Below are 26463 nucleotides of genomic sequence, written 5' to 3' on the forward strand. Positions count from 1 at the left end.
TGCCTGGGCTAGGTAAAAGGACAGAACAAGCTGCTGGGACTAATGCCTGAACAACTGGGAACAAGAGGGGATGTTCTGCCCTTCTTGTGACATTCTGTCACTCAAGTCTCAGGGCCCTGGGTGCACGTGCTCTACCTGAGCTGCTGAACACATGGCCTGCCTCTCCTCTGCTTGTGGAGGGACCCTTTCCACCCTTATGAGCTACATGAATGCATGTATGGTGGTGAGGACCTAACTAAAAGAATACGTTCCCAGAAGCGGAGGGAACCAATCATGAGACCTCAGGTGGCCACAGTCATCACTGGACCAATTAAATAAAAGAATATGCCACTTAGGAGGAGATAGAGGTTATGACATATATCTGGTTTGTCCAAACAAAGGGATTGTGGACTCTCATTTTTTTTCTTTTTTTTCTTTTTGGTCAGTTGTGGGGCCTGAACTCTGGGCCAGGGTGCTGTCCCTCAGCTCTTCAGCTCAAGGCTAGCACTCCACCACTTGAGCCACAGTGCCACTTTGGGATTTTTCTGCTTATGTGGTGCTGAGAAATGAACCCAGGGCCTCATGCACGCAAGGCAAGCGCTCTACCACTGAGCCACCTTCCCAGTCCTGGACTCCCATCTTGAAGGCCACTCACCACCCCTTATTTTCTTTCCTTCCCAAATAAATTTGTGCTGTTTGCTTTAAACATTTTCCTGCCTTTCAATTCTTTAATTAGTAGAGAAAATAAATCTATCCTTAGATGGTATCAGTGAGAGTTTATCAGAAAATATCTGGGCCAAAAATAGTGAATTAAATAATGGTGAATTAAATAAGACAGGAAAACAACAGACTGAGCTTTCTCCTAAGTGGCCTGTTTGATAGAAGGAACATAAGGTGTGGTTATTTATTGATCTACTTATGTACTCTACCACTGATCTAGATGCCCAGTCTGATAGGTGTTAACATGAAGTATAACACTGTAAAAGGAAACAATCATTTTACCTAGAAAGTTAAAAAAAAAAAAAAAAAAGAAATGAGCTACGGATGTAGACTGTTAAAACCTAATGAAAAAATAAGCAATGTATTTCTAAATAAACAAAAAGAAGCTACACTTTCATCAATGAAACTATCTCATTATAAAACTTCTGCACTCTTCTAAAATAATTGAAAAAGGCTCTTTTTCTAGATTAAGGAGACATCTGATGTTGCTCAGCAATCCACCACACCCCACTCCTCTGCAACTCCCTCCATATCACCATTAACAAAGAACAGTCCATACACATAATCAGCATTGACACTGGGTAACTCCAGTGTCATTAATTCAGAATAGCAATTGAACAAAAAAAGTTTACAAAAACCTCAAGAGCTGAACTCAAGGATACTACTGAGCCCTTTAACATTAAAGCAATAGACAGTTCTTGTGCAATACTATATACGTTAAAGACTAATTCAGAAACAAATGTAAAGTCTGTAGAATAAAAGAATCCACTGAATCGAAGAGGCAGTAAAGAGGCAGTAAAAGATAAAGGAAAGGAAATTCTCACTGTGAAATAGCATGTAATCAATGTAAAGAACGAATAAAATGTGGACTTAACATGGAGAAAAAAAAGAAGAGGTAGTAATGAATAGAAGGACAAAGGTGCTCAATCTCTTAACCGAAGTAACCTAAAATAACCAAGCACAGCATCATTGTCCTCCCCTCTCCTTAGTACTAGTGGTATTGAGGCTTGAACTCAGGCATTATCTTTGCCAAGCAAGTGTTCTACCACCTGAGCCAGATCTTCAGTCCTCACATCACCATTTTTTAGCACAAGGTATTGAAATTTTAGAATCCAGCCATCATGTTATGCATAAGAAGAATATAGACAAATTTGTTGATTACTTAATAAAGAGTCTAACAGGATACAGGAAAAGAAGGGTCATTAAAAAATGTATAATGTAACCAGGCACTGAAGGCTCAAGTCTGTAATCTTAGCTCTTGAGTGGCTGAGAATGGGAAGATCTCATTTCAAGGCCAATCAGGGCAGAAAAGTTCATGAGATCCCTTTTCAACTCATAGCTGTGTACAGTGTTATCTGCCTGTCATCCTAGTTTCATGGAAGACTGAAATCAAGAGAATTGTGGTTCAGGCCAACCTGGGCAGAGAGCTCTATCTCAATGGAGAAATCTAGGCATGGTGCATATCCTGTCATGCTAGCAAAAACAAGAAGCTTAAAATAGGGTGAAGCTTAGTATAAGTATATATGAGATCAAGACCTCATCTCAAAAATAGCCAGTGCCAAAAAGGGCCACCTGTATGGCTTAACCATAGAGCATTTGCCTAACAACAATGAGGCCCTAAGTTCAAACCCCAGTTCTCCTCCCCTGATTCTATCATAAAGATAGATAAATAGATAGATAATTTTGTAATCACTAAGAATATTTTAGAAGTTGTCCTATGATAATATAATGCAAAATAACACCCTTCATGCTATTGTACTAATTAGAAAAACATGAATAACTAAATAATGTATATTTCACAATATGCTGGAGTATTTTGTAAGCAAACATTCCTCACTTATTCACTTCGTTCATGCAAAAAATATAAATTTAAGTACAAAAAATAAATTTTATAATTTTGTTCTGTTTATAAATATGAAATATCCCTATGATAAAAAGAGATTGAAGAATAACATGTTTCCTACATTAAACAAATGAGTTAATCAAATTTAATTTTTTTTTTTTTGGCCAGGCACTAGTGGCTCAAACTCAGGAAGCTGAGACTTAGAGAACCAAGGTTCAAAGCCAACCCAGGTAGAAAAGTCTGTGAAACTCTATTTTCAATTAATCAGCAAAATGCTGGACAGGAAGTGTGGCAGAATGGTAGAATGCCAGCCAAGAAGCAAGTCAAGGAAATGTAAGGCTTAAGTTTCAAACTCGAGTACCACCAAAATAATAATAATAATAATCTGTCTATATATTTGTGAACAAACTGGAGGAGTGGAATATGTGAAGGCCATTTCAAATACTGGAAGCCAGTTTGGGGCAAAGGATTAATAGAACTGATTTCTAATCTTACCATTGAGGAATATTTCTCTATCCTCTCACTGCCTGTGATTTAAAAAGATTGTACACTTACTAATTGGTTAACTAAGTGGTAAAACAAGTTAAAGGAAACTCCCAGACAGAATTTCAAATAATCACAGAAAGTGCAGAATAATGGTATTACCTCAGAGTAAAATAAAATAAAATAAAGTCCAGACATTTAACACAATGATTTTTTAAAATTATGTGTGTGTGTGCGTGTGTGCGTGTGTGTGTATACACGTGTGCACATGTGTGTATGCATGCACCAGTCCTGGGGCTTGAACTCAAAGCCCGGGTGCTATCTCTGAGCTTTTATGCTCAAAGCTAGTGCTCTATCACTTGAGCCACAGCTTTACTTCTCACTTTTTGGTAGTTAATTGGAGATATTTCCTGCCTGGGTTGGCTTTGAACCACAATGCTCAGATCTCAGCCTATGGCATTGCTATGATTACAGGCATAAGCCATTGGTGCCAGCCAACATAGTAACTTTTCCAGGGACCAATGGAAGCCACAGAATATTTTATTACAAGCTTAACACTATAAATGAAAATGACTGAAAATGAGTTAATAAGTAGAACTCACCACATGGGTTGATTGTAGGGCTAAGCGAAGCAGCTCCAGTGGAAAGGCCACCCTTAGAAATTGCCGAAGCCACAGAAGGGGTGGAAGAGGAAGTTGGTGTAGTAGAGGAGGCTGTTGAGGATGGCAACCGTTCTCCAGACTCCATATCTGAAAGGGAAAAATGGCAATATTCGGAATGAAACAATTATTCAAAAGAATTAGACATATTTAGATGTCTTGCTTTAAATACAGATGTGTGTATATAGACATATAAATATCAGAGATATACATTTTTTAGAAAAATAACATATGGACAAAAAAATACATCTATGTCTTGAAAATGGTAATGTTCCTACCGAAGGTCATGTTGAGGCTTAATTCTGTAATAGGTCCTTAAGTGGGACTGTGAAGCCTTTCTTGGGGGACTGAGCAGGAGTGAGTGAGTTCTCACATCTTTGGAAAAGAATTAGCTCTTCAGAAAAGAGAAAGTAGATAAAGAGAAGCCACCAAAAGTGGTCAGCTCTTCTTATCTAAAATTTGAGCTAAATAAACATTTTCTTACTCGTCCAATCTTAGGTATTCTTTCAGAATAACAGAAAATGATTTTATTTTTGAAAATAGCCTCACCCATGCTGACTCAAATTTGTGAGATCTTCCCCTCTCAGTCCCACAAGTGGGACTATGGGCATGTTCTCTTACACTGAGTTTGATTTAAGTTTAAGTATTCTAGATACTTTTAAGAGTTTTTTACATTCAAAAATTTAAGTAGTTTGAATACACTAATTTTACATAAATGTATAATGCCATAAACTTAGGCAAATTAATATGTTTGCACTCTTAATAAAATACCTCATCCTCTTTAAATTACCAAAGGATAATGATGATGATGATGTTTATTATAACTATATTTTATGGCACTGATACTTGAACTTAAGAACCTTATACTTGCTAGGTCAGTAGCTCTACAATGTGAGCTTTTTTCTTTGATTATTTTTAGATAGGGTCCTGCTTTTTTTGTCCAGGGTCAGCCTCAGACCATGCCACCCCTACCTTCCACCATATAGTATCATAAACAATCAAGAAAATTTCATGAGCCAAGTGCAGTAAGTAGCACACACCTATAATCCTTGATACCTGGCAGGCTGAAGTGGAAAGCTCATGAGTTAGAGGCCAGCCTTGGTAATAATGTAGAGTGACTCTGTCCAAATAGAAAGGAGAGGAGAGGGGAAGGGAGGAAAAGGGAGGGGAGGAAAGAGGACACAAAGGAAGAGAAGGGAAGAGAAGTAAAAGAAAAGAAGGAAAGGGGAGGAGGAAGGGAGGAAAGGAAATAATTTAACAATCCACTCTAACTCTTGCTACCCTACACTGAAGGAAATCTTAAAGTCAAATACTGCTTTCACATTTTGTTTACTACTATTCTCTGGTAAAAGGCTGAAGACAGGCATTTACCTGAAGTTAAGGCTGATTTGTAAGGGTGAATAATCCATAAACAATGATTGGCTTACCACAGTCTAAGAACAGGCTTTTTTGTTGTTGTTGTTGGTCATGGGGGCTGAACTATGGGCCTGGGCACTGTCCCTCAGCTCTTCAGATCAAGGCTAGCGCTCTACCACTTGAGCCACAGTGCCACTTCCATCTTTTTTCTGCTTATGTGGTGCTGAGGAATCAAATCCAGGGCCTCATGCATGAGGGGCAAGCACTCTACCACTGAGAGAACTTCCCAGCCCAAGAAAGGCTTTTTTAAAGCAATTGTTTATCAAAGGGATAACAAAAGTAGGAGGTGACAAATTTAGTAGAAACAAGATTATTTACATAATCTAAAGTTCTCCTCCAGAATGCTTATTAAATACAAATTGAGAAAGGTACCTTTACAGAGTACAAACTGCATCATTTAAAATTAAATGGAATGCCATCTTGATATCTCAAGAAGAGGATGTCAACTCTATGGTATTCTTTGCAATAACACAAAACTTCAGTAGAACCATGATACACACAAATTGGAAGACTACATATAAAGTAAATGACTAGTATTCATCAACAGTATGATACTTATAAAGAACAGGAAGGCCTGAGAACCAAAAAAGGAAGACTAAATAAATACCATTAAAAATAGGGCACAGGGGCTGGGAAGGTGGCTCAGTGGTAGAGCGCTTGCCTTGCAAGCCTGAGGCCCTGGGTTCGATTCCTCAGCACCATATAAGCAAAAAGGAAAAAAAGCCGGAAGTGGCGCTGTGGCTCAAGTGGTAGAGCGCTAGCCTTGAGCTGAAGAGCTGAGGGACAGCGCCCAGGCCCAGAGTTCAGGCCCCACAACCGGACCCAAAAAAAAAAAAAAAAAATAGGGCACAGTATCTTAGGTTGGACTCTAGAACAGAAAAAAATATATTAGAGGCTGAACAGGTAAAGTTCATTTATGGTCTATAGTTTAGTTAATGTCCTTATTCACACATTAATTTCCTGATATCAGTAATTCTGATTCCACTTATGAAAGGAAGGAAAGGAAAGAGGTAGGAGGAAAAGAGGAAGGAAGGCAAAAGGAAGGAAAGGGAAGGAAGAAAGAAAAACAAGAAGAGAGGAGCAGAGGAAGGGAAAGAAACCAGTTTGAGTAAAAGAACACAACTAAAAGTTAACATACAATAATGTGAAAAAGGTTTTGTTATGAACAATGAAAGAAAATGTGCAGAAGATCAGGGACTAAATTAATTATAGATGTTTCCTATGACTTAAACCATTAGTTCTAAAACAAGGGTAATCATATAAATATCTGTCTCATAATGAGCATTTTGGAAATATTTTTAATTTTCACAACTGTGATTTGTACTGAAAACACTGAGAAATCAGAGACTAAATATGTTATTAAATACCTTACAATGGACAAGATATTATCCTCCCAAAGAATGATGAAAATGGCAGGCCACAATTTTTCCCTACATGATGATTTTATGTGCCGCATAAAATTTCACTGAACAATTGTTAAAGATAATAGTGTTCAAACATCAATACTGTATATCAAATATTCTTTTTTGTATAATCACAGAGTTTATAATTCTGACAGCTGGTAGGTATAGATCTGAACAGATACAAATAAGGAAGGATAAGATATGTTGGCAAAGAAATATGAACATGATTAGCTCCTTGTGTTTCAGCAGCATTAACATTTTAGTATTAAGAATATATCTGAAGAATTGGCATTGGTGGCTCATGCCTGTAATTCTAGCTACTCAGGAGGCTGATATCTGAGGATAGCAGTTCAAAGCCAGCCTTGACAGGAAAGGCTGTGAGACTCTTACCTACAATAAACCACTCGAAAACCCAGAAGTAGTTGTGTGGCTCAAGTGGTAGAGTGCTAGCCTGGAGCTGAAGAGCTGAGGAGCGGTGCAGACGCCCAGAGTTCAAGCCCCATGACCAACCCCCGCCAAGAAAATATCTATATATCTATATATCTGATGTTCAGGATGTAGCTCAGTGATAGAGCCCTGTACTCATATATGTGGAGCTCTGGCTTAAATCAGGTATAGTGGCCTACACCTGTAGTCTCAGCTATTTGGAAGGAACTACATAAGCCTAAGAGTTCCAGGCCAACCTGAGCAGTATAGGGAATCCCCCATTTCTTATTGATTTTTTTTTTAAATAAGAAAACAAGCTAGAAACAGTTTTCCAATGAAGATTTTTCTTAAAGAATAATATCATCTGTTAACAACACTGAAAGTTCCCTGTGAGAGTTCATAAAAGTACAAAATCAGATTCAGTGGAGCCTTTTGTACAGATTATATACATTAGAACCCATTACATACATTTTTAATACAATGTAACCTAAAATGAAATATAGTAACTTGAAGGAATATCATTAGATAGTCACAATGTTGCTTTTTTTTTGGCTTAATAGAACCTCTAACAGTATAGTTATAGTCATTTACTATTTTCTAAAAGTTATGACAAAGACTTTTATACAACTATTTCTTTTCTTTTGTTGGTTGTGGGGCTTGAACTCTGGGCCTGGATGTTGTCCCTGAACTCTTCAGCTCAAGCAAATGCTCTACCACTTGAGTTACAGCACCACTTCTGGTTTTCTAGTGGTTAACTGCAGATAAAAGTCTCACGAACTTTCCTGCCAGGCTGGCTTTTAACTGTGATTCTCAGATCTCAGCCTCCTGAGTAGCTAGGATTACAGGGATGAGCCACCAGTGCCCAGCTATATAGCTATTTCTTTAGATCACTTTCTAGGCAACCAAATATTTGGACCAATATACTTTAAGATATTAAGTAGCAAAACAAAACAAACACAACAAGCAAGTAACAACCAAAATGTTTCTGTTAAGGGACTCTAAAAATAGAAGATGAGACACACAATCTATTAGACAGCAGTTAAAATTATTCTGAGTATGTTTATAGATAATTACTCTAACATTTTATAGGTATTTACTCACATTTTCAGAATATCATTTAAGGAAATTAAGTATATTCCAGTTTAAAATATGAATACATAAAATGGATTGATCTCTCTTTTCACTGGACACATTATAACAACTGAAAGCAGTCAATTGCTTACATTTTCAAACACAAGCTACCAGCAATCACCAAGAGCCATCTGGAGCTGTCAGGTACTTAAACTGATTTTGCTGAAAAGCACTGACTCCTTATTTGGGTGCAAAAACTAACTGAAAGCAGGAAAAAGCTTGGCATCCCTGCTCCATTTTGAATGTATCTTTGTTCTAGGTCATTTTCTCTCTGCTCACTCTGCAATCAATCACCTAGGGATATGGGCAAGACAGAACTTAACCAACATCATGTTTACATGGAGGATGGAGGACAAGGGATGTTTACAACATCATGTTTACAAGGGATGGAGGACACTGAACCAAGGAAGAAAACATGTAAGCCTGAGCACAGCAATAACAACGTCTCCAGAACCTGCCCCAAACAAGGATGGAAATAATGAGCACTAAGCCATGTATCAACCATGACTATTTAATAAGCATGCGTACCTCTCTCCCACAGCTCCCAGTTCTTTATCTATCTAAAACTACAGCTTATTTCTGAATCCCAAAGACAGCTGACCATGTGGTGTCCTGTCTTCCCATGACATGCCCATGCCCTGTAGTAAACATCTTTTCTCTGTTTTTCACCATTATTATCTCTTCATTTGGCAAACGGGTAAGTGAGCAAACCTGACATTTGGAAGCCCAGGAGTATGGGCCTGGGGCCTAAAACTTTAACTTCTGAACAAGTCTCAATCTCCCCTAAATACTAGTTTCCTTATGTGAGAAATGATGGGATTGAATTAAAGTAGCTGTCAAGTCCCAATCTGACTAGTTTAAAACACAAACAACCTCCAAACAAACAAATCACACATGAAATTCACATTGACTGAAACACTTAACAATTCCATCTTTATTTTTTCTGTATCATTTTGTCTCTTTTGGCCTTTATTCAATCTCTAAATGGATACTCCTTTAAATGAAAGATTTCTGGTAAAGCTTTAAAAAATTTACTCTTGAGATTTCTAGAAATCTAGTGATGAGAAAATAATACAAGAGAAAAGCACTGGTTTTCATATTGCTCAATAAATAATCTATTCAAGGTGTATCTTTTTCCAAAGGATTAAGTTTTCCTTCAAAATGAGAAATAGGTGTACAGAATATTATGGGAAGATTTGAACAAGATTAACAGACATATGTCACGAGCCATTAGTATATTCTATGAATTTTAATATTGACTAAGAATTTCTGACAAGAATACAAAGGTTAGAAATATAATGAGAGATGCTATATAGTTAGCTGATCCTTTCACGGACAAATGCATGAAGCTCTAAAGAATAAGCAGAAGATGAGCCTTGAGCTGAATTGTTCAGGGATAGCTCCCAGGCCTAGAGCTCAAGCCCCACGACTGACGAGAGAGAGAGAGAGAGAGAGAGAGAGAGAGAGAGAGAGAGAGAGAGAGAGAGAGATCTTTCATATGATTGTTTCTAACGTATTTATGATTGTTTCTAACATATTTATAAGATTATGTCTTTGTTGCCTTGTATGTCCCCTCCCCCATGGTACAACCCCTGCTTTCACTATATATAATGTTTGTATATGTGGAGGGGAAGGGAAAAAACAAATTGTTAAAACAGGGATACAGGAGGGCCCATTGCAACAATGAGATGTACAAGTCCTTATGTCAAAAAACGAACTTTACAACTTTGGTGGGGGGGGGACGATGGGGGGTGGGGAGAGGATACGAAGGGATGGGAAGAGGAAACAAAACAGGAGGTTACAATGCTTGATAAGAAATGTGCTCATTATCTTACCTATGTAATTGTAACCCCTCTGTACAGTATTTTCACAATAAAAATATATTTAAAAAAAGAATAAGCAAAAGATTTAGAGCTTTGTGTAATTAAAAAACAAATATAGATTTAATTGTATTATTTAACATAGTTCTGGAAAACAAAGGTTGTATAACATACCAAACAAATAAAGCACAGTATCAAATAAAAACGTTACTATATGTGTAATACATGCATACTCTCAGAAGCCTAGAATCTAAGTACTACATGTCCAATAAACTAGCACAGAATATACTATTCTATTATTTTATACCATATTATTTAATATATTTTTTTCCTTTCACAATTTTTTTATTTTTATTGTGAAAATACTGTACAGAGGGGTTACAATTACACGGGCAAGGTAATGAGTGCATTTCTTATCAAGCATTGTTGCCTCCTCCTTTGTTTCCCCTTCCCATCCCTTTCCATCTCCCCCCCACCCCCCTTCCCCCCCCCCATGCCAAAGTTGTAAAGTTCATTTTCGACATAACATCTTGTACATCTCATTGTTGCAATGGGTCCACCTGTATCCCTATTCCCTTCCCCTCCACAAATTATACCAACATCAAATATAGTGTAAACAGGGGTTGTACTGCAGCGGAGGGACATACAAAGCAAAAAAGAAATAATCTTATAAATATGTTAGACACAATAGCAAGAAAGAAAAAACATTTGCATCCTTAACTTGGGGTTTATATATTATTTTATAGCATTTGTTTTATGTATTTATTTCATTACATTGGATATAAAATATATGTACATATATTTGGGAGGAGTGCCAGTCCTGGAGCTTGAATTTAGGGGACTAAGCTCTGTCCCTGAGCTTCAGTTTAGCCTTAGCCCTATTTCCAGCTTTTTTGGGGGTAAGGGAGGGAGAGGAGTAGTTAATTGGAGATAAAAGTCTCACAGACTTTATTGCCTGGGCCAGTTTTGAACAACTATAGATCTTAGCCTTCTGAGTAGCTAAGATAACAGATGTGAGACACTGGTGCCTGATTCCTAATATATTTTCTGTATTAAAATTCCATGTTAGATTTTATTTGAAGAAAGAGTTGCACTGCTTTTAAAAAGTTTGCAAACTATTTAAATCATGTATATGGTAGAAATCTGTCTCACTGAAGTTCTTAATAACACGGCCATCTGTCCAATCCCATTTACTGACTTCAAATCTGAGTCCTCACCTTCAAGAAAAGTCACTTTCACTGTTGTTTAGTTTTTAAGTTATAATTTCAAGCCACTGTACAAGTTATCTTCAAATTAAATCTTATTCCCCATGGAGGATGTCTTCCTAATTCTGCATTCCAAATGCTGAGATCCTGACAGGTCCAGTGAATCATACACTAGGGGAGGTTGTAAGTGGTGCTCCCTACTTCTTCCTTTTCAATCTCCCCATGGACGCTCACATGTCTCTCTTTTCTGACTTCTATTTTCATTTTTATTAAAAGAGTAAAGAAAAAATGAATAGCAAAATAAGGTAACTAGAGAATAGACTGCTTACCTGTACTGACATTAAAGGTCTTTAGCTGTGAGGAGTAAGGAGGAATTTAAAACTCTATAGTAATCCATTTATCTACTGAGGGGCATCTGGGTTGGTTCCATATCTTAACAATGGTTAAATAATGCTGCAATGAACATGGCTGTGCTGGTAGCTTTAGTATGGCCTTGTTTGTGGTCATTTGGGTAAATGCCCAAAACTGGGATTGCTGGGTCATAGGAGGGGCTCTATGTTTAGTCTTTTGAGGAACCTCCACACTGCTTTCCAGAGTGGATGAACAAGTTTACACTCCCACTAACAGTGTAGCATTCCCTTTTGGCCACATCCTTTCCAGCATCTGTTGTTATTAGATGTCTTGATAATGGCCATTCTAACTGGGGTGGGGTGGAATCTCAATGTTGTTTTGATTTTCAGTTCTTTTATGGCCAGAGATGTTGAACATTTCTTCATGTGTCTATTGGTCATTCTTATTCCACTTCAAAGAAATCTCTCTTTTAGTCTTTAGCCTTCTTATTAATGGGGTGGTTGTTTCTGTGAGAATTTGCTTTTGGGAGATATAATTTTTTGAGTTCTAAGTACATTTTAGATATAAGACCCTTGTCTCTTGTATGGCTAGTGAAGATCTCCCAATCTGTGGGCTTTCTATTTATCTTAACTAGCTATGTCCTTTGCCATGAAGAAGCTTTGCAGTTTAATGCATTCCCATTTGTACAACCTTTCTTTGATTTGTTGTGTTTCTGGGTCTTTATTAAGAAAATTTTGACCTGTGCCAAGGAGACATAGTGTTTCTCCAATTCCTTCCTGTAATGTTTTCAGGGTATCTGCTTTTACCTTGAGGTCTCTGATCCATTTGAAATTGATTCTGGCACAAGGTGATACATAAGAATCTAACTTTAGTTTTCTACAGGTATTTAACCAACATAGAAAAGATATGGAACCAACCCAGTTGCCTTTCAGTAGATGAATGGATCGAGAAAATTTGGTATATGTACACAATGGAATTCTATGCTTCTATCAGAAAGCATGATATCACCTCATTTGTAAGGAAATGGAAAGACTTAGAAAAAATCATATTAAGTGAAGTAAGCCAGACCCAAAGAAACATAGATCCCATGGTTTCCTTCATTTGTAATAATTAGTATATGTCTAGCATAGTCCTAGCAGATGAGCAGAATAGCTCAATAGCTATGTACATATGACCATATAAGATGATGCTAAGTGAAATGAACTTCAAGATAAGGATATAAGAGGTTTTTCTTTGTTGTTGTTTTTAATGTACTATGTGATTTCTTTTTTTTCTTTCTAGTTTTTTTCTCCCCTTATGGTTTATCCCTGTTGTCACTGTATTTGATTTTGGTACCCTGGGTATTGTATATATGTTAATCTGAATTAGGGAAGGAAAGGGGAATAACAAAATGGTGAGACAAGGGACAAAGGGTAAACCATTACAACAGCAATACTCACAAGACAGTATGTTGGAAATTGAACTTTATAACTTGGGGGGGGGGGATTATAGGGGAGGAAAAATAGGAGAAAAAAGAGGGAGGGGGTAATAAGTTCGCCAAGAAATGTATCCACTATCTCAAGTATATAACTGTAACCCCTCTGTACATCACCTTGAAAGTTAAATTAAATTAAAAAAAAAACAACAACAGGCTGGGAAGGTGGCTCAGTGGTAGAGCGCTTGCCTTGCATGCATGAGGCCCTGGGTTCGATTCCCCAGCACCACATAAGCAAAAAGAAAAAAGCCGGAAGTGGGGCTGTGGCTCAACTGGTAGAGCGCTAGCCTTGAGCTGAAGAGCAGAGGGACAGGGCCCAGGCCCAGAGTTCAAAATCTCTGTAGTAAAATGGTTTTCCCCTGACAAACACTAAAAGCCAACAGAATTGTAACCATCCTGCAATCGTTACAAAGCTATGTTCAATCTTAAAAGAATGGAGAAAGAGGCTTTTTAATTTCCTCAAATGTATAAGTAATGATATTTCAAAGCATAAATCAAACACTTGCACTTTCCTACTTAAATCCTTCAGTAACATTGCAGTTACATTTAGGACAAAAATATGAAAATCACTGACAGGTCCACAAAGCCCCTCTGTTTATTTCTTCAGCATCATGGATAGTAAAGAAGTATGTGCACTCTTTTAATAGCTTAGTATTTTTGGCCAATGAGCTAAATATATAAGGGGCACTGTAAAACATAATCATAACTATAATAATAATCAAAACTATAATTATTTTCCTTAACATATTTACCAATTAGCTTTAAAAATAACTTGAGAAAAGCTAGTTTGTGGTAACAGGGATGTACACCAGGGATTTATGAATGTTAGACCAGCATCCTACCACTGAGATATATCCTCAAGACCCTAAAAACACTAAGCTTAAGTCCTTACGCTTCTGATTTTTTTGCTTTTATAACTGTAGTCTTTTGATGAATTAGTACTACACTCATCAAATCTCCAGGGAAGCAATTTTAGTAATATTGCTTAATTACTAACATAAATAAATTAAATTGATAACAATCTAGATATACTTAAAAAAAGACAGTTCAAAAGCAACCAGTGCAAAGTTATCTATAGGACCAAACCAAAAATACAATAAATGCTTGATTGGGAAAACAATTTTTTCTCTATTATTTTCTATATATATGACATAGAACATAGATGTAAGCGTATGTGTGCATGTGTATGCATGCTTGCAGGGGCAGGCCAGACAATTGTGGCTCATGCCTGTAAGCCTACCTAGGAATTTAAGATGTGAAGACTGAGATTCAAAGCTAACCCAGGCAGGCAAATCAGTTCTTATCTTCACTTAACCAGCAAAAGCCAGAAGTGGAGGTGGCTCAAGTGGTAAAGCACCAGCCTTGAGTGAAAAAGCCAAGTGAGAGCTGGAGGCAATGAGCTCAAGCCTTAAAAAATAAAAGCCAGGTGCTGGTGGCTCACCCCTGTAATCCTAGCTACTCAGAAGGCTATGATCTGAGGATTACAGTTCCAAGCTAGCTGGGGCAGAAAATTCCCTGTGAGATGCTGATCTCCAATTAACCGCACAAAAACTGGAAGTGGCACTATGGCTCAAAGTGGTATAACGCTAGCCTTGAGCAAAAGAGCTCAGAGACAGCACCCATGCTCTAAGTGTAAGCCCAATGAGCAAAGATAAATAAATAAGTAATAAAATAAAACAGGTGAATGTGTGTCTTAAGTTCTAAGAATACCTGCCTAGCAAGCACAAGGCTCTAAGTTTGAACCCCAGTACCTAAGAAAAAAAGGGTTATTCCAAAGTATACAAATAGCAATGGAAATTTCCAGAACTCATGGAATTTTGCCAGTATGGGGGTAGAACTAACCAAACCAAACTATAATAGAAATCAAAATCATGTAATATGATTGTTGCTAGTCATAGCTACTATTAGAATTATCAAACTTAGTTTCTTCATTGTTTTCTTACCTGACTTGTCATCTAAGTGTTGTTTTTCACCCCATTAACTAATCTTCTGGAAAAGTCATTATGATAGCATATACTTTCCCATATTAACAACAGGCTGAAGCCCATGCTCCTTAGGCTGACTTTAAGATTTCTTCTCAAAGCTTGCTGTTCCACTTAGTTTGAGTCATGTCCTCTCACTAAGACATGCAGAAGTGTCCTGGACACTCAAATTTTTCAGTGTTAACAATAGTCACGATCATCTGGCTCATTCACTTACACACACCTTCTCAAATCTTTGTGTTATTTTCCTATACTATTCCTCTCCTTACAATGTTTTCTAGTCCTATCCCATACACATATTTAAAATTTTCCTTGTTCTTCAAACCACGGGACTAAATGATATCCTAATACTGTATGTGGAAATACTCAACCTAAAAGTCACTGTTCCCAAATCTTCCATACTATGATTACTGAAAATCTGAAGAAGTCAAAGTTTCAAAGGCTACTTTTCAATCCTTGCTTCCTTTCATCATTCTTTCATTCTGATTGCAATTATGAACTTCCATAAATTTGCCTAACAGTAAGCATACAGGAGAATAAATCATGACATTATCTTATGTTTCCCAAAGCCTTAGGGGAGCATTTATCCCAAAATAGTTGTTTATTAAGTATTTGTTGAATAAATGAAAATGTGCATTATTTGTGTGACTTAATGCATCCTACGTAGAATGCAAAAAATATGGCAAGCAAATAACAATACTATAACTATCAATTAATAAAAATCTTTATATAGGAGCTAGTATTCTTACAAATCAAAATGATCACAGATTCGAACTTTCAAAGAAAATAATTTAATAAAAATAATTGAATTTGTGTGTGTGTGTGTATGTGTGATGAGCCTGAGGCTTAAACCTAGGGCTTGTGTGTTGTCCTTTAGATTTTATGTTGCTCAGGCTGGTGCTCCACAGCCGCAGCCCTGACTAGCTTCTAACCATGATCCTCAGATCTCAGCCTTCTAAGTAGCTAGGATCAGGTGTCAGCAACTGGCACCCAACTGAATTTCACTTTTTTTAATGACAAAGTTCATAACAATATATTCAGTTCAAATTCAAAACTAGAGAATTTTTATTATAGTTTATCAATTTTTATATCTTAAACTTTATTTTTAATCAATAAGAAAATTGCAAATTTGCTTACTAATCTACAGTAATCTCATTTCTTGATACTTTTAGTGCCCAATACAGAATCACTCATTTAGTGATTGACATTTAGTGTTGACAATAGTAACACTAACACAAATACAGTTCTTTGGATTCTCAGAATATATTCCAAAAGAGATATATAATCCAATCCCAACATTTAGAAGTTATTTTAAGTAGTTCTTCTCTGTGTGGTTATCAAGGATAATACTCTACCACCAAAGCCACAGTTCCACTTCTGGCTTTTAGTTGGAGATAATTAATTAGAGACAAAAGTCTCATGAATTTCCCTGCCTAGAAAGACTTCAAACTGCAATAGTCATATCTCAGTCTCCTGAGTAGACAGGACTACAGTTGTGTGTCCAGATTTATTCTATTATTTAAGGACATCATTCAACTGGACAACTTTTTTGCATGTGCCCATCCTGCAACTTGAACTCAGGACCTGGGTGACCTTAAACTTTTGTGTTCAAGACTCACATTCTAACACTTGAGGCACAGCTTTCTGCTTTTTTTTTTTTTGGTGACTAATTGGAGATAAGAGTCTCAAGACCTTTTCTTCCTGGACTTTCTCTGAATAGTGATCCTCAGTTCGCAATCCAAGTTGCTAAGATTACAGGTGTGAGCCACTGGTGCCTGGCTAACAATTTTGATAAACCAAAATTTAATGTCTCAAAAGCAATATATAAATCTGCACTGTCCAACAGTGTCTAGTAATCATGTATATAGTTAAATTTAAACTAAAATGGTAAAGTTTTAGTTTAATAATCACATCATTTATCCAGAAAATTCTCTTGTAAAGCAGTGATCTAAATGATAATACTTTTTGCTCAGACATAGAAATGTTCGTGCTTAGTGAGGAAGCCTTTTACAAATGGAGTAACTAGACTGTTAAAACTGATAAAACATGACTTGGCAACTTTAGAGTTGAAATGAGGTTACCTAAATCAGAAGCTAGCTATGAAGAAACAAACTGTCATCTTGCTGTATACTCTTCACTGGGTATATTTATTTCAATCCAGATGCACTGAGAATTTCTTTAACTGGAGATTATTTGAGTTACAGTTTAGCTTTGTTGTATTTTTTGAAATATTCACTTAACCTAATCACTAAGAAGATAACCTCAAATAATCCACATTAAATCTCTCACTTATCAAAAAGTGCCTATTACAAAAGCATTCTTTTTCCTTTTTTTTTTTTTTTTTGCCACAGTGTAGGTTCTATTGTTATCTACAGCAATCAATATATATTGTACAATCATCTCATCGTATTTAAAGAGAAGGAATTTAATAGTAAAACAAAGTGCTGATGGCATTCTCTACAGAGACTGTTCAAGAGTTAGAAGAAGTTAAAGCAGTGGTTCTATACTAGAACTCACATCAGAATTTGAGAAGAACCTATTATTCAGTGGGCAAAGCAAAGATAATTAAGATATGGGGAAACACTGGCTATTTAATCTAGTACTACTAACAACCTTAAGCCTTTTCTAGTTATTAATCTGTAGTCTCAGAGCAGTATGCCAAAAAGTTGATCATAACCAATTAGAGGTCATGAAAAACACACAGTATAATCCTAAGGATTTAAAGATATAATGAAAAACACTGATCTAACTGGCTTTCCTAGTAATGTTTACTTTTTTGGCCACCCATAAAAATTTTTGGTTAATAACGATCAATAGGCTAATGATATTGTGAATGCAACTATTTTATAACACAATATAAAATATGTGTTTCTATTTATGGCAAACAAAATAACTATTCAAGGGATGTCTTCTATTGTTTCTAGTACTGATTTTAGTTGGACTTTAAATAAAGGTCATCAATTTAGCTAAAATAACCTGTACCTCTGGCCATAAATCCACTACAACTATGGTAAATAAAGTTATACCAAAATAATTATATAGTGAATAATCAAAATGATCAATTATAACTTCTATTGTAGTATATGTTTAAATAAGGAAATATAGAAGGACTTTAAAATCTTCAATCATACTAGCTGCTATATTATATTTCTATACACATGCTTTCTACTATTTATACACATACACGAATACATAGGTACATGTATGTTTACATATACATACATACACGTTGCTATTACTATACTGGCAGAATCCACTTGTTTGTACATATTACATGGATGTGAGAGCAATTGCACAAAACTCAAAATGCCAATAGAGTTTATAAGCATATCCTCTTAAAAGTGCAGTCTATGACAAAACCAAACAAAACAAAAAAGCAGCATATTAAATTAGCTGAGCAACTGGTAGCCTTGTAAATGCTAGGTGTTTCCTGTATATGCTCAGCTAATTAAGGATACATCAGTAATTTTATTCAGTTACTTCAAATGATATTTATTTATTTATTTTTGCCTTTCTGGGAATTTAATATAAGGAGGCAAACAGATAAAGAGTTTTGGAGAGAGGCAGAAAAACTGATAAAATACCAGGGAAAAACAGGAAGGAAAAAGTTACCCCTTTATACACTTCTCCCCAGGAGATAGGAAGAACCATGACATAGGTTTTCCCTGTCCTTCATTCATGTTTCATCATTACAGACAAGCTAATTCAGCAAGAAAGATTCTTGCTGTTCACATAACCCTTTTTCCTTAATAGTGAGCCACATGACCCCACCCTGACTGAAAAAGGGGGACTGATTGCAGCTTAGTGGCAGTGCGCTCAGCAGGAAACATAAGATCAGAGGTTCAGACCCAGCACCCACCTCTAAAAGCAAAGAAACAACTGAAACAGACGAGACTCATAGAAACAATGGCTGACCAGAAATCTATCAATTTCATTTGCCTCTAAAATATGCTATGAACATAAGACTTTTTCTTTTCTTTTCTTTCCTTCCTTCCTTCCTTCCTTCCTTCCTTCCTTCCTTCCTTCCTTCCTTCCTTCCTCCTTCTTTTCTTCCTTCCTTCCTTTTCTCTCTCTCTTTCTTTCTTTTCTTTCCTTCCTTCCTTCTTTCTTTCTTTCCTTTCTTTCTTTCTTTTTGGTGCTGGTCATAGTGCTTGAATTAAGGGCCTCGTGCTGTCTTTGAGTTTTTGTACTCAAAGTTAACATTCTACCACTTGAACCACAGTTCAAGTGTAGCTAGGATTACAGGTGTGAGCCACTGCTGCCAGGCTTCTGATTTAAGACATTTTAACTGATAAAAACAGAATCAGAGAATCAATCATTTCTGAGTTGGGAGATCATTAAGTTTGTAGGCCTAAAGATATACAAGTGAAAGAAACAGAGTGGCCTTGAGAGAGAGGATCAGAATAGTGTTAATCCCAGGTTCTTCTCCTTATCTTTTTTATTTTCCTACATCTTCTCTATAGCCTTCCAAACACTTATCATTTTACTGGAATTTCCCATGGGTTACTGTTCCTTCCAATCAAAAGAAATTGGTAGAAAACTTATAAATATCACATTTATTCTTGCCTTTTTTCAGTAATGCTATTAACACCACTGAGACACATTTTGTTTTTCTTTCCAATAATCTAAACAATATGTTCCCTCAACTAAGAGCCACTTTATAAAGCTGTATCTGACTAATCCTAGGTTACAACTTCTCATCTTTGAATTATACAGCAGTTTAGCGTCTACCCAGGAAACTGCTAATTATATTAACTTTTTACTGCTCTACATTTGTTTTATGAATTCACTCTATTATTTGCACAGACAGTATGTCTGTCGAGCCTTGGTTTTTAAATCAGTAAAATGGGATTAATCATTCTTACTTCAAAGAGCTATTATAAAAGACAGGGCCTAGCATACTTCCTGTTATTTTGTTTTTACTTGCTTGGCTAGAATACAAGAGTAAAAATTCCTTTGCTTTCCCCAAATTAAAGATAAAGGGTGAGAAAAGAGCTGTCAATAAAAAGTAACAGTACCTTTTTCATAAGCTAAATGTACACAAAATGAAATGTGAAAAAGATTTAAAGTTCCCAGCAAGCTTCTTTCACTGGTAAACCTGAAGAGATTAGGCTGTCCTCCAAACAATGTGGCCCTCCACAAGAGGGTCATCTTTACTTCAACTTTCAATAATAGTGTAATTGAATTTTCTGTTTCAAATAATATTTTCACTTTAGTTTTTAGGTAACTAAAATATTTGAACTGCTTTTCCCCCCTTTTTTAAGGTAATTTTTGACATCAATAATCTCTACATAACCACTAACAATAACTTTATTTGCCATCATTCTCCTGTTTCTTTCCTTTTTTGAAGGTGACAGTGGTGATACTAAGGTTTGAACTGCGAGTCTCTCTTGCTTCTAGGCAAGCATTCTCCACTTGAGCCACACTTCCAGTCCTCCATCATTCACTTAAATATATAAAATTTAGCGCTTATATATTAATTTATCCTTTCATATATGCCCTAAATTGCACATATTTGTCCATGTCTTACTATACTGGTATCAGTATTAATACAACATAGCAATAATGCTATTAATGCTATTAATACAATTTTCCCAGTTATTATCTGACAGAATCAAGACCATCTATGATAAGGTTCAGAGAGAAAGTAAAATGCAAGACCCTATATATATATCTTAAACATGTTTTTAATATGACCTACATTAAATGCATGAAATGTAACAGTTAAATAGTTAAATGTTATAAATGTTATATAGTTAAAGTTAATGAACAATTAAATGAATGTAACTACAAGCCAAATTTTTTGTGGCATTCTGGAAAGTAAAATGAAGTACCAACTCAATAATAAACCCCAAGCATGCATAGAATGATAAAAATAACAAATATCTTTCTAGACACTTGACTGATTATTAAAATTAATATAGTCTAGTGACAGAACTATACTATGCCAAGTAGAAATACAGAACTGTGGGTTCCTTAAATGACCATCTAAATATTCTATTTCAAATGTTCAAACTTATATTTGGATTCCTCAGAAACCTAAGAATAAGAACTACTGCATGATTTTTTTCAATTAAATTCCTAGAACATAATTCCACTCTTAACCTACATAAATCTACTCTAAATTTTAATATGCCTAAGAGAAAGAAATATATAAACACATGTACACAAGTGTTTATGACTATGATAAATAGCCAAAAAGTGAAAATAATCCTAATAAATAAAATAATGATATTATACAGCAATAAGGAATTAATACACACTACAAAATTGAAGAATTTTGAAAATATTATGAGTAAATAGTTTATCTCAAATGACCACATGTTGTATGATTGTTTTTATGTGAAGTAGGGAAGATTATACAGACCAAAAGTAAGATTAGTGGTTGCCTAGAAATATGGGTAGATTGGGGAGAAATAGAGTAACTGCTAATATGCATTAGATAATTTCTTAGGATGAAATGTTTTATGGTGATTATATAATTTTGTGACTAGATTAAACATTGAATATCTTGAACAAAAGGTATGGCATTATTTTCATAAACTTGTTTTTAAAGAAAATATTGGGTGTTCTCTCTCTGATAGATTGCTATTAGACTAGAATTCTCTATTTGTCTTGATCCTGTACTCTCTGTGCAAGACTAAATGCACAATGAACCTACTATGAATTTTTCATGTTATATAATGAGATATTAAAACAAGGAAAAAACCTCTTAGGCACTCATCCATGTAATTTTACATCAGCATGTTGCATATACTTTAACTTACTAAAGCTATATTAACTCAGTTTGCAATAGCAATCCTGTTTTCTTTTTTTGAAACAGGAACTTTTTAATACAAAAATCCAGTTTTACTTCGTCCTTCTTAAAATATTTGTTTTTCTACATCATTTCTAAGATAAAAACCCAAAGTCCTTGCTAAGCACTGAAAGTTCTTAATAGATCTCCAAGTTCCTCTTTGGTGTCTTATCTCATTCTCTTCCATCATATAAGTAAACTTGCAAATACATCTCGTGTGTTAAGTATGTGATCTCATGCTCACTCAAATGTCCTTCATAATCATATTCCCTGCTTAATACCTACTCATACTATAGGCCTCATCTCATGCAATATCTCCTCTGGGGAACCATTTCAACTCATGAAAAAGAAAGTCTTAAATGCTCCTTTCTTATTGCTCTTATTTCCAGATGAAAGCACTTATAACATTGTACTACATGGCAACTTTCTGTTTTGATATTTAACTTCCTAGTATGCTGTGAGATCTTGAGAAGTAGAGACTATATATCTTCCTTAGGGCTTACAAGCTATTAATAAAATACCTGAATAAAAATGCATGATAATCATTAGAATTTATATGGAACTTTAAAAAAGTATAATTTACACTTTGAAAAAAATTTGTAATTTGCTAGCTGGAGGCTGGTGGCTCATAACTGTAATACTAACTACTTTGGAAGCTGAGACTGTTGGGAACATGGCTTGAGGCCAGTCTAGGAAGAAAAACATTTGCAATACCCCTTTCTCAATTAAGTGCTAACAGCAAAAATCAGGGTTGGAGGCATGGCTTCAAGTCCAAAATCACTGTACCTCTCTCTCTCTCTCTCTCTCTCTCTCTCTCTCTCTCTCTTCCTCTCTCTCATACATACACAAACCTAAATTTGCTTAGTCAGGTATTATTATGCCAATTTTACAGATAAAGAATTCTTAGTTCATGTTCATCATGGCAACATTGCTGGTGACAGCAAAAGTGGCTTATGAATAAAACCAGTTGGTTTCATTTCTATGTGATTTTGCTAAACTATTCAACAAATCACTGTTGCTCGCATCCCTAAACTGGACATACAAATCAGACTTGTTTACAAGTTTGCTTAACTGAAAAAAAAAAAATAGGTGATTTGAAGCTGAAAAAATGATCCTTAAATTACTGAAACTAGGTGATGCTGCCATTGTTGATATGGTTATAGGCATGTTCAATAATGCTGCAAACTTTTTGAGCATCTTCTCCTGGGTCATTTTTCTATTCATGATAGGAGACAGAGAGCTGGTATGGGTTTGATTTAAACAGTGGACCAGAAGAATCTGGTGTGATCATGGAGTCTGCTCAGATAAAAGTGTTATCCTTAACATCTGTCATGCCTGGTCTTAATCTAAAGGAAAACCACAAAGCTGTCAATATTGGTTGTTTAACCCAATCTTACTGTATCATAAAACCTTCTTCTGAAGGCAAGGAAAATATTTTGTAGCCATTTGTTTTTTGTTTATTGTTTTGGTATCTATGGCATTTTTACACACTATGTTGAAAATAAACTTTACAACTTTGGGTGGGGGGGGGGGGGAGGAGTTGGGGAAGTGAAGAGGGAAAGGAGGGTAGGGGAAAAACAAAGGAGGGGGTAACAATACTCAATAGGAAATGTACTCATTACCTTACTCATGTAATTGTAACCCCTCTGTACAGTATCTTTACAATAAAAAATATTAAAAAGAAAAGTTTATTTTGCTGAGCGCTGGTGGCTCACGCCTGTAATTCTAGCTACTCAGGAGGCTGAGATCTGAGGATTACAGTTCAAAGACGGCCTGGACAGGAAAGTCTGCGAAACTCTTATCTCCAATGAACCACCAGAAAACAAGAAGTGGCACTGTGGCTCAAATGGTAGAGTGGTAGCCTTGATCTGACACCCCCCAAAAGTTTATTTTCATCACAAGAAATACAGACTCCACAGTATATACCAACAGAAGTAAAAAAAAACAAAAACATGCATTATGCACCTTCTACTGCAAGTTCACAGTACAAAAAATACTGCCTTTTAAATATACATTAATAAAACAAGAAGGAAAAGCAATTAAAATCATTGATATTGTAATGCAAGGCAACACATAGGAACCCATCAGCAGTTCACCCCCCCGCCAAAAGAAAAACTTATCAGGTGGAAATCTGAGTGGGGGGTTGTCTGTACCTACAATTTACTGCAAAGAGCCCAGGACACTGACAGGAGGAACAAGGCGGCCATGATGGCAATAAAACCTCCATCAAACAAGAGTACAATCAGGAGCTGGGGAGGTGTGGGCTGTGTTTCATCAGGTGCCAAGTTGCACCAGTCCCCAGCTGCCTAGCAAACTAAACTGTGTTCCTTCATTGTCCACCATAGGTCACCACCCTGACCAGTGCCCAGCTGGCCTGCAGGAACTCAGAGTGCTGTTTCTAGCAGGCTCTGAGGAGTATTGTGAACACATAATGTTTATTCTGCATAGCAGAATAAACCCAAGTCTTGAGGAGGACAAGCTCAAAGCCTAATGCCAACCACCAAGACAGGACAATGTAGCCAGTCACAAAAGATGAAAACTTATGAAGAGTTCTGCATAAATATACAGTATTTATAAACTATTATTAAGGCACTCAATTGTAAAATAATAATTATAGTGTAGAAAGCAGCTTCTCATGCAGCAAGGCTGATCGTGAGGGCAGCAGAGGCCAGGTGGGTGGGCAGGCGTGCAGTCTGCTATCTTCGTCAATTTTTTCAAAATTGCTACTTATTTTAAACTCCTCATACAATGGACATTCTTATGCACACCCTTGACGAGAAATTTAAAGGAAACTTCTAATATTTTCAGAAATTGCTCTATAAAGTCACGAGCGATATTTTCATCAGAATAACCCACTGCATTGATTAATATTGCCTGAAATTCCTTACTGAATCCACATTATAATTCATTATTTGTAGTTTGTGATATTATATACTCTTCCTGGGAAAACTGCAGTTAGAACAGGAAGTTTCCTTTTCCAATTCTGCTCTTCACTTCTAGGCTCTTATGATCTATAAACCAAGTGGAAAAAAAGCCCTGTCTTATGGCTTAGTGTTCCCTGGTCTATGAAACGATAGGTAAACATTGTCCTCCTAATACACACTGAATTCCAGGACGCACACTTCTAACCACTATGACAAAAATGACTGTGAAAAGCTTGTCTTCTCCCTCAGTCTTTCTATAAAGCATGAAATTATATATAAAATGGGCAATAAAATCATAGAACATAGCTAAAAGAATAATGGGAATATTTTCTAGCTAGATATAATTTTGTAGATTTTATAATGCTTTAATTATATTGTTTAGCATTTTAAGTCAAAAAGGCAATTAAGAATAAGTATCTTAAAATAGGGAGAAATAGGCAATACCGGTGGTTCATACCTGTAATCCAAGCTATTGAGAAGGCTGAGATCTGAGGATTAAGGCTTGAAAACAGTCCAGGCAAAAAAGTCTGTAAGATTCTTATGTCCAATTAACCATCAACAACAACAACAAAACAAAATGAAAAACGCCAGAAATAGAGATGTAGCTCAAGTGGTAGAGCACCAGCTTTAAGGAAAAAAAAGTCTAATGGGAGCATGTGGCCCCAACTTCAAGGCCCAGTACCAGAACCAACCAAAAAACCTGGTGGAAAATCAATGACCACCTTTTTTATAACATAGTCCCTAAGGAAAGAGTAAATTTAATAGCCATGTTCTGTAAAATATTACAGCAACACTGGGATTGCATACAATCAGAAAGCTTTTTTACGTACACTCTAAGTACTAGATTTTTATATACACACATATGTCTTTTTTTTCTTTAAGAAAAATATCTAGTGGTGTTCTAGTAGCTCACAGTGTTAGCTATTTAGGAAGCTATTTAGGAAGCTTGAGATCTGAAGTTCAAAGCTATCCTGGGCAGTAAAGTTTGTAAGACTCTTATTAACCACCAAAAATAGCTGGATGTGGAGCTCCAACTCAAGTAGTAAAGCGCTAGCCTTGAACAGAAAAGGCTTTAAGACAGCGTCCAGACCCTGAGTTCAAGCCCTAGTACAGGGGTGTGCACACACGCATGCATGCACACGCACATGCCACCCTCCCAAATCTGGCCAGGTATCAATGGTTGATATATATAATCCTACCTACTAAAAAGACTGAGATGGATGATCATGATTTGAAGCCAGTCAGACCTAACAGAAAAGTCTGAGAGATTCCATTTCCAATTAAACAGCAAAATGCCAGAATTGTGGCATGGCTCAAGTGGTACAGTGTCAGCTGAGCAATCAAGTCACCTGAGTGAGTGTGAGGGCTCTGAGTTGAAGCCCTTGTACTGGCACGAAAGAAAAGAAAGAAAGAAAGAAAGAAAGAAAGAAAGAAAGAAAGAAAGAAAGAAAGAAAGAAAGAAAGAAAGAAAGAAAGAAAGAAAGAAAGAAAGAAAGAAAGAAAGAAAGAAAGAAAGAAAGAAAGAAAGAAAGAAAGAAAGAAAGAAAGAAAGAAAGAAAGAAAGAAAGAAAGAAAGAAAGAAAGAAAGAAAGAAAGAAAGAAAGAAAGAGGAAAGAAAAAGCCTAAACTTTTCCATACTTATATACTATAATAGTGTTTGATCCAGCTGCTATGGGAAAGTCAATCCATAAAAGCCAAGTAGAAAATTACCACACAAATTAAAGCAGCCTTGAGATGATATTTGACATCTAAATGTCCACCAACAAGTAAATGGATATATCTGATATGCACACAATGTGTGTATGTAATGCATATGTTGTGTATATATGTATATATATGCAATATAAAGTA

At 36.0% G+C, this 26463-nt stretch overlaps 1 protein-coding gene across 2 annotated transcripts in view; it reads right to left on the reverse strand.

Annotated features, from left to right (window-relative positions):
• The window catches only part of Baz2b (bromodomain adjacent to zinc finger domain 2B), a 297821-nt gene that overhangs the window by 113550 nt on the left and 157808 nt on the right, over nt 1-26463 (reverse strand). For both annotated transcript variants that reach the window (XM_042683418.1, XM_042683416.1), the window contains one exon: nt 3628-3774. In XM_042683418.1, the coding sequence (XP_042539352.1) occupies nt 3628-3772 (145 nt within the window). In that variant the 5' untranslated portion in view covers nt 3773-3774. The remainder of the gene's footprint in view (nt 1-3627; nt 3775-26463) is intronic.

The sequence above is a fragment of the Dipodomys spectabilis genome, unplaced genomic scaffold (assembly GCF_019054845.1).
Source record: "Dipodomys spectabilis isolate Male_0828 unplaced genomic scaffold, ASM1905484v1 ptg000081l, whole genome shotgun sequence".
NCBI classification, from domain to species: domain Eukaryota; kingdom Metazoa; phylum Chordata; class Mammalia; order Rodentia; family Heteromyidae; genus Dipodomys; species Dipodomys spectabilis.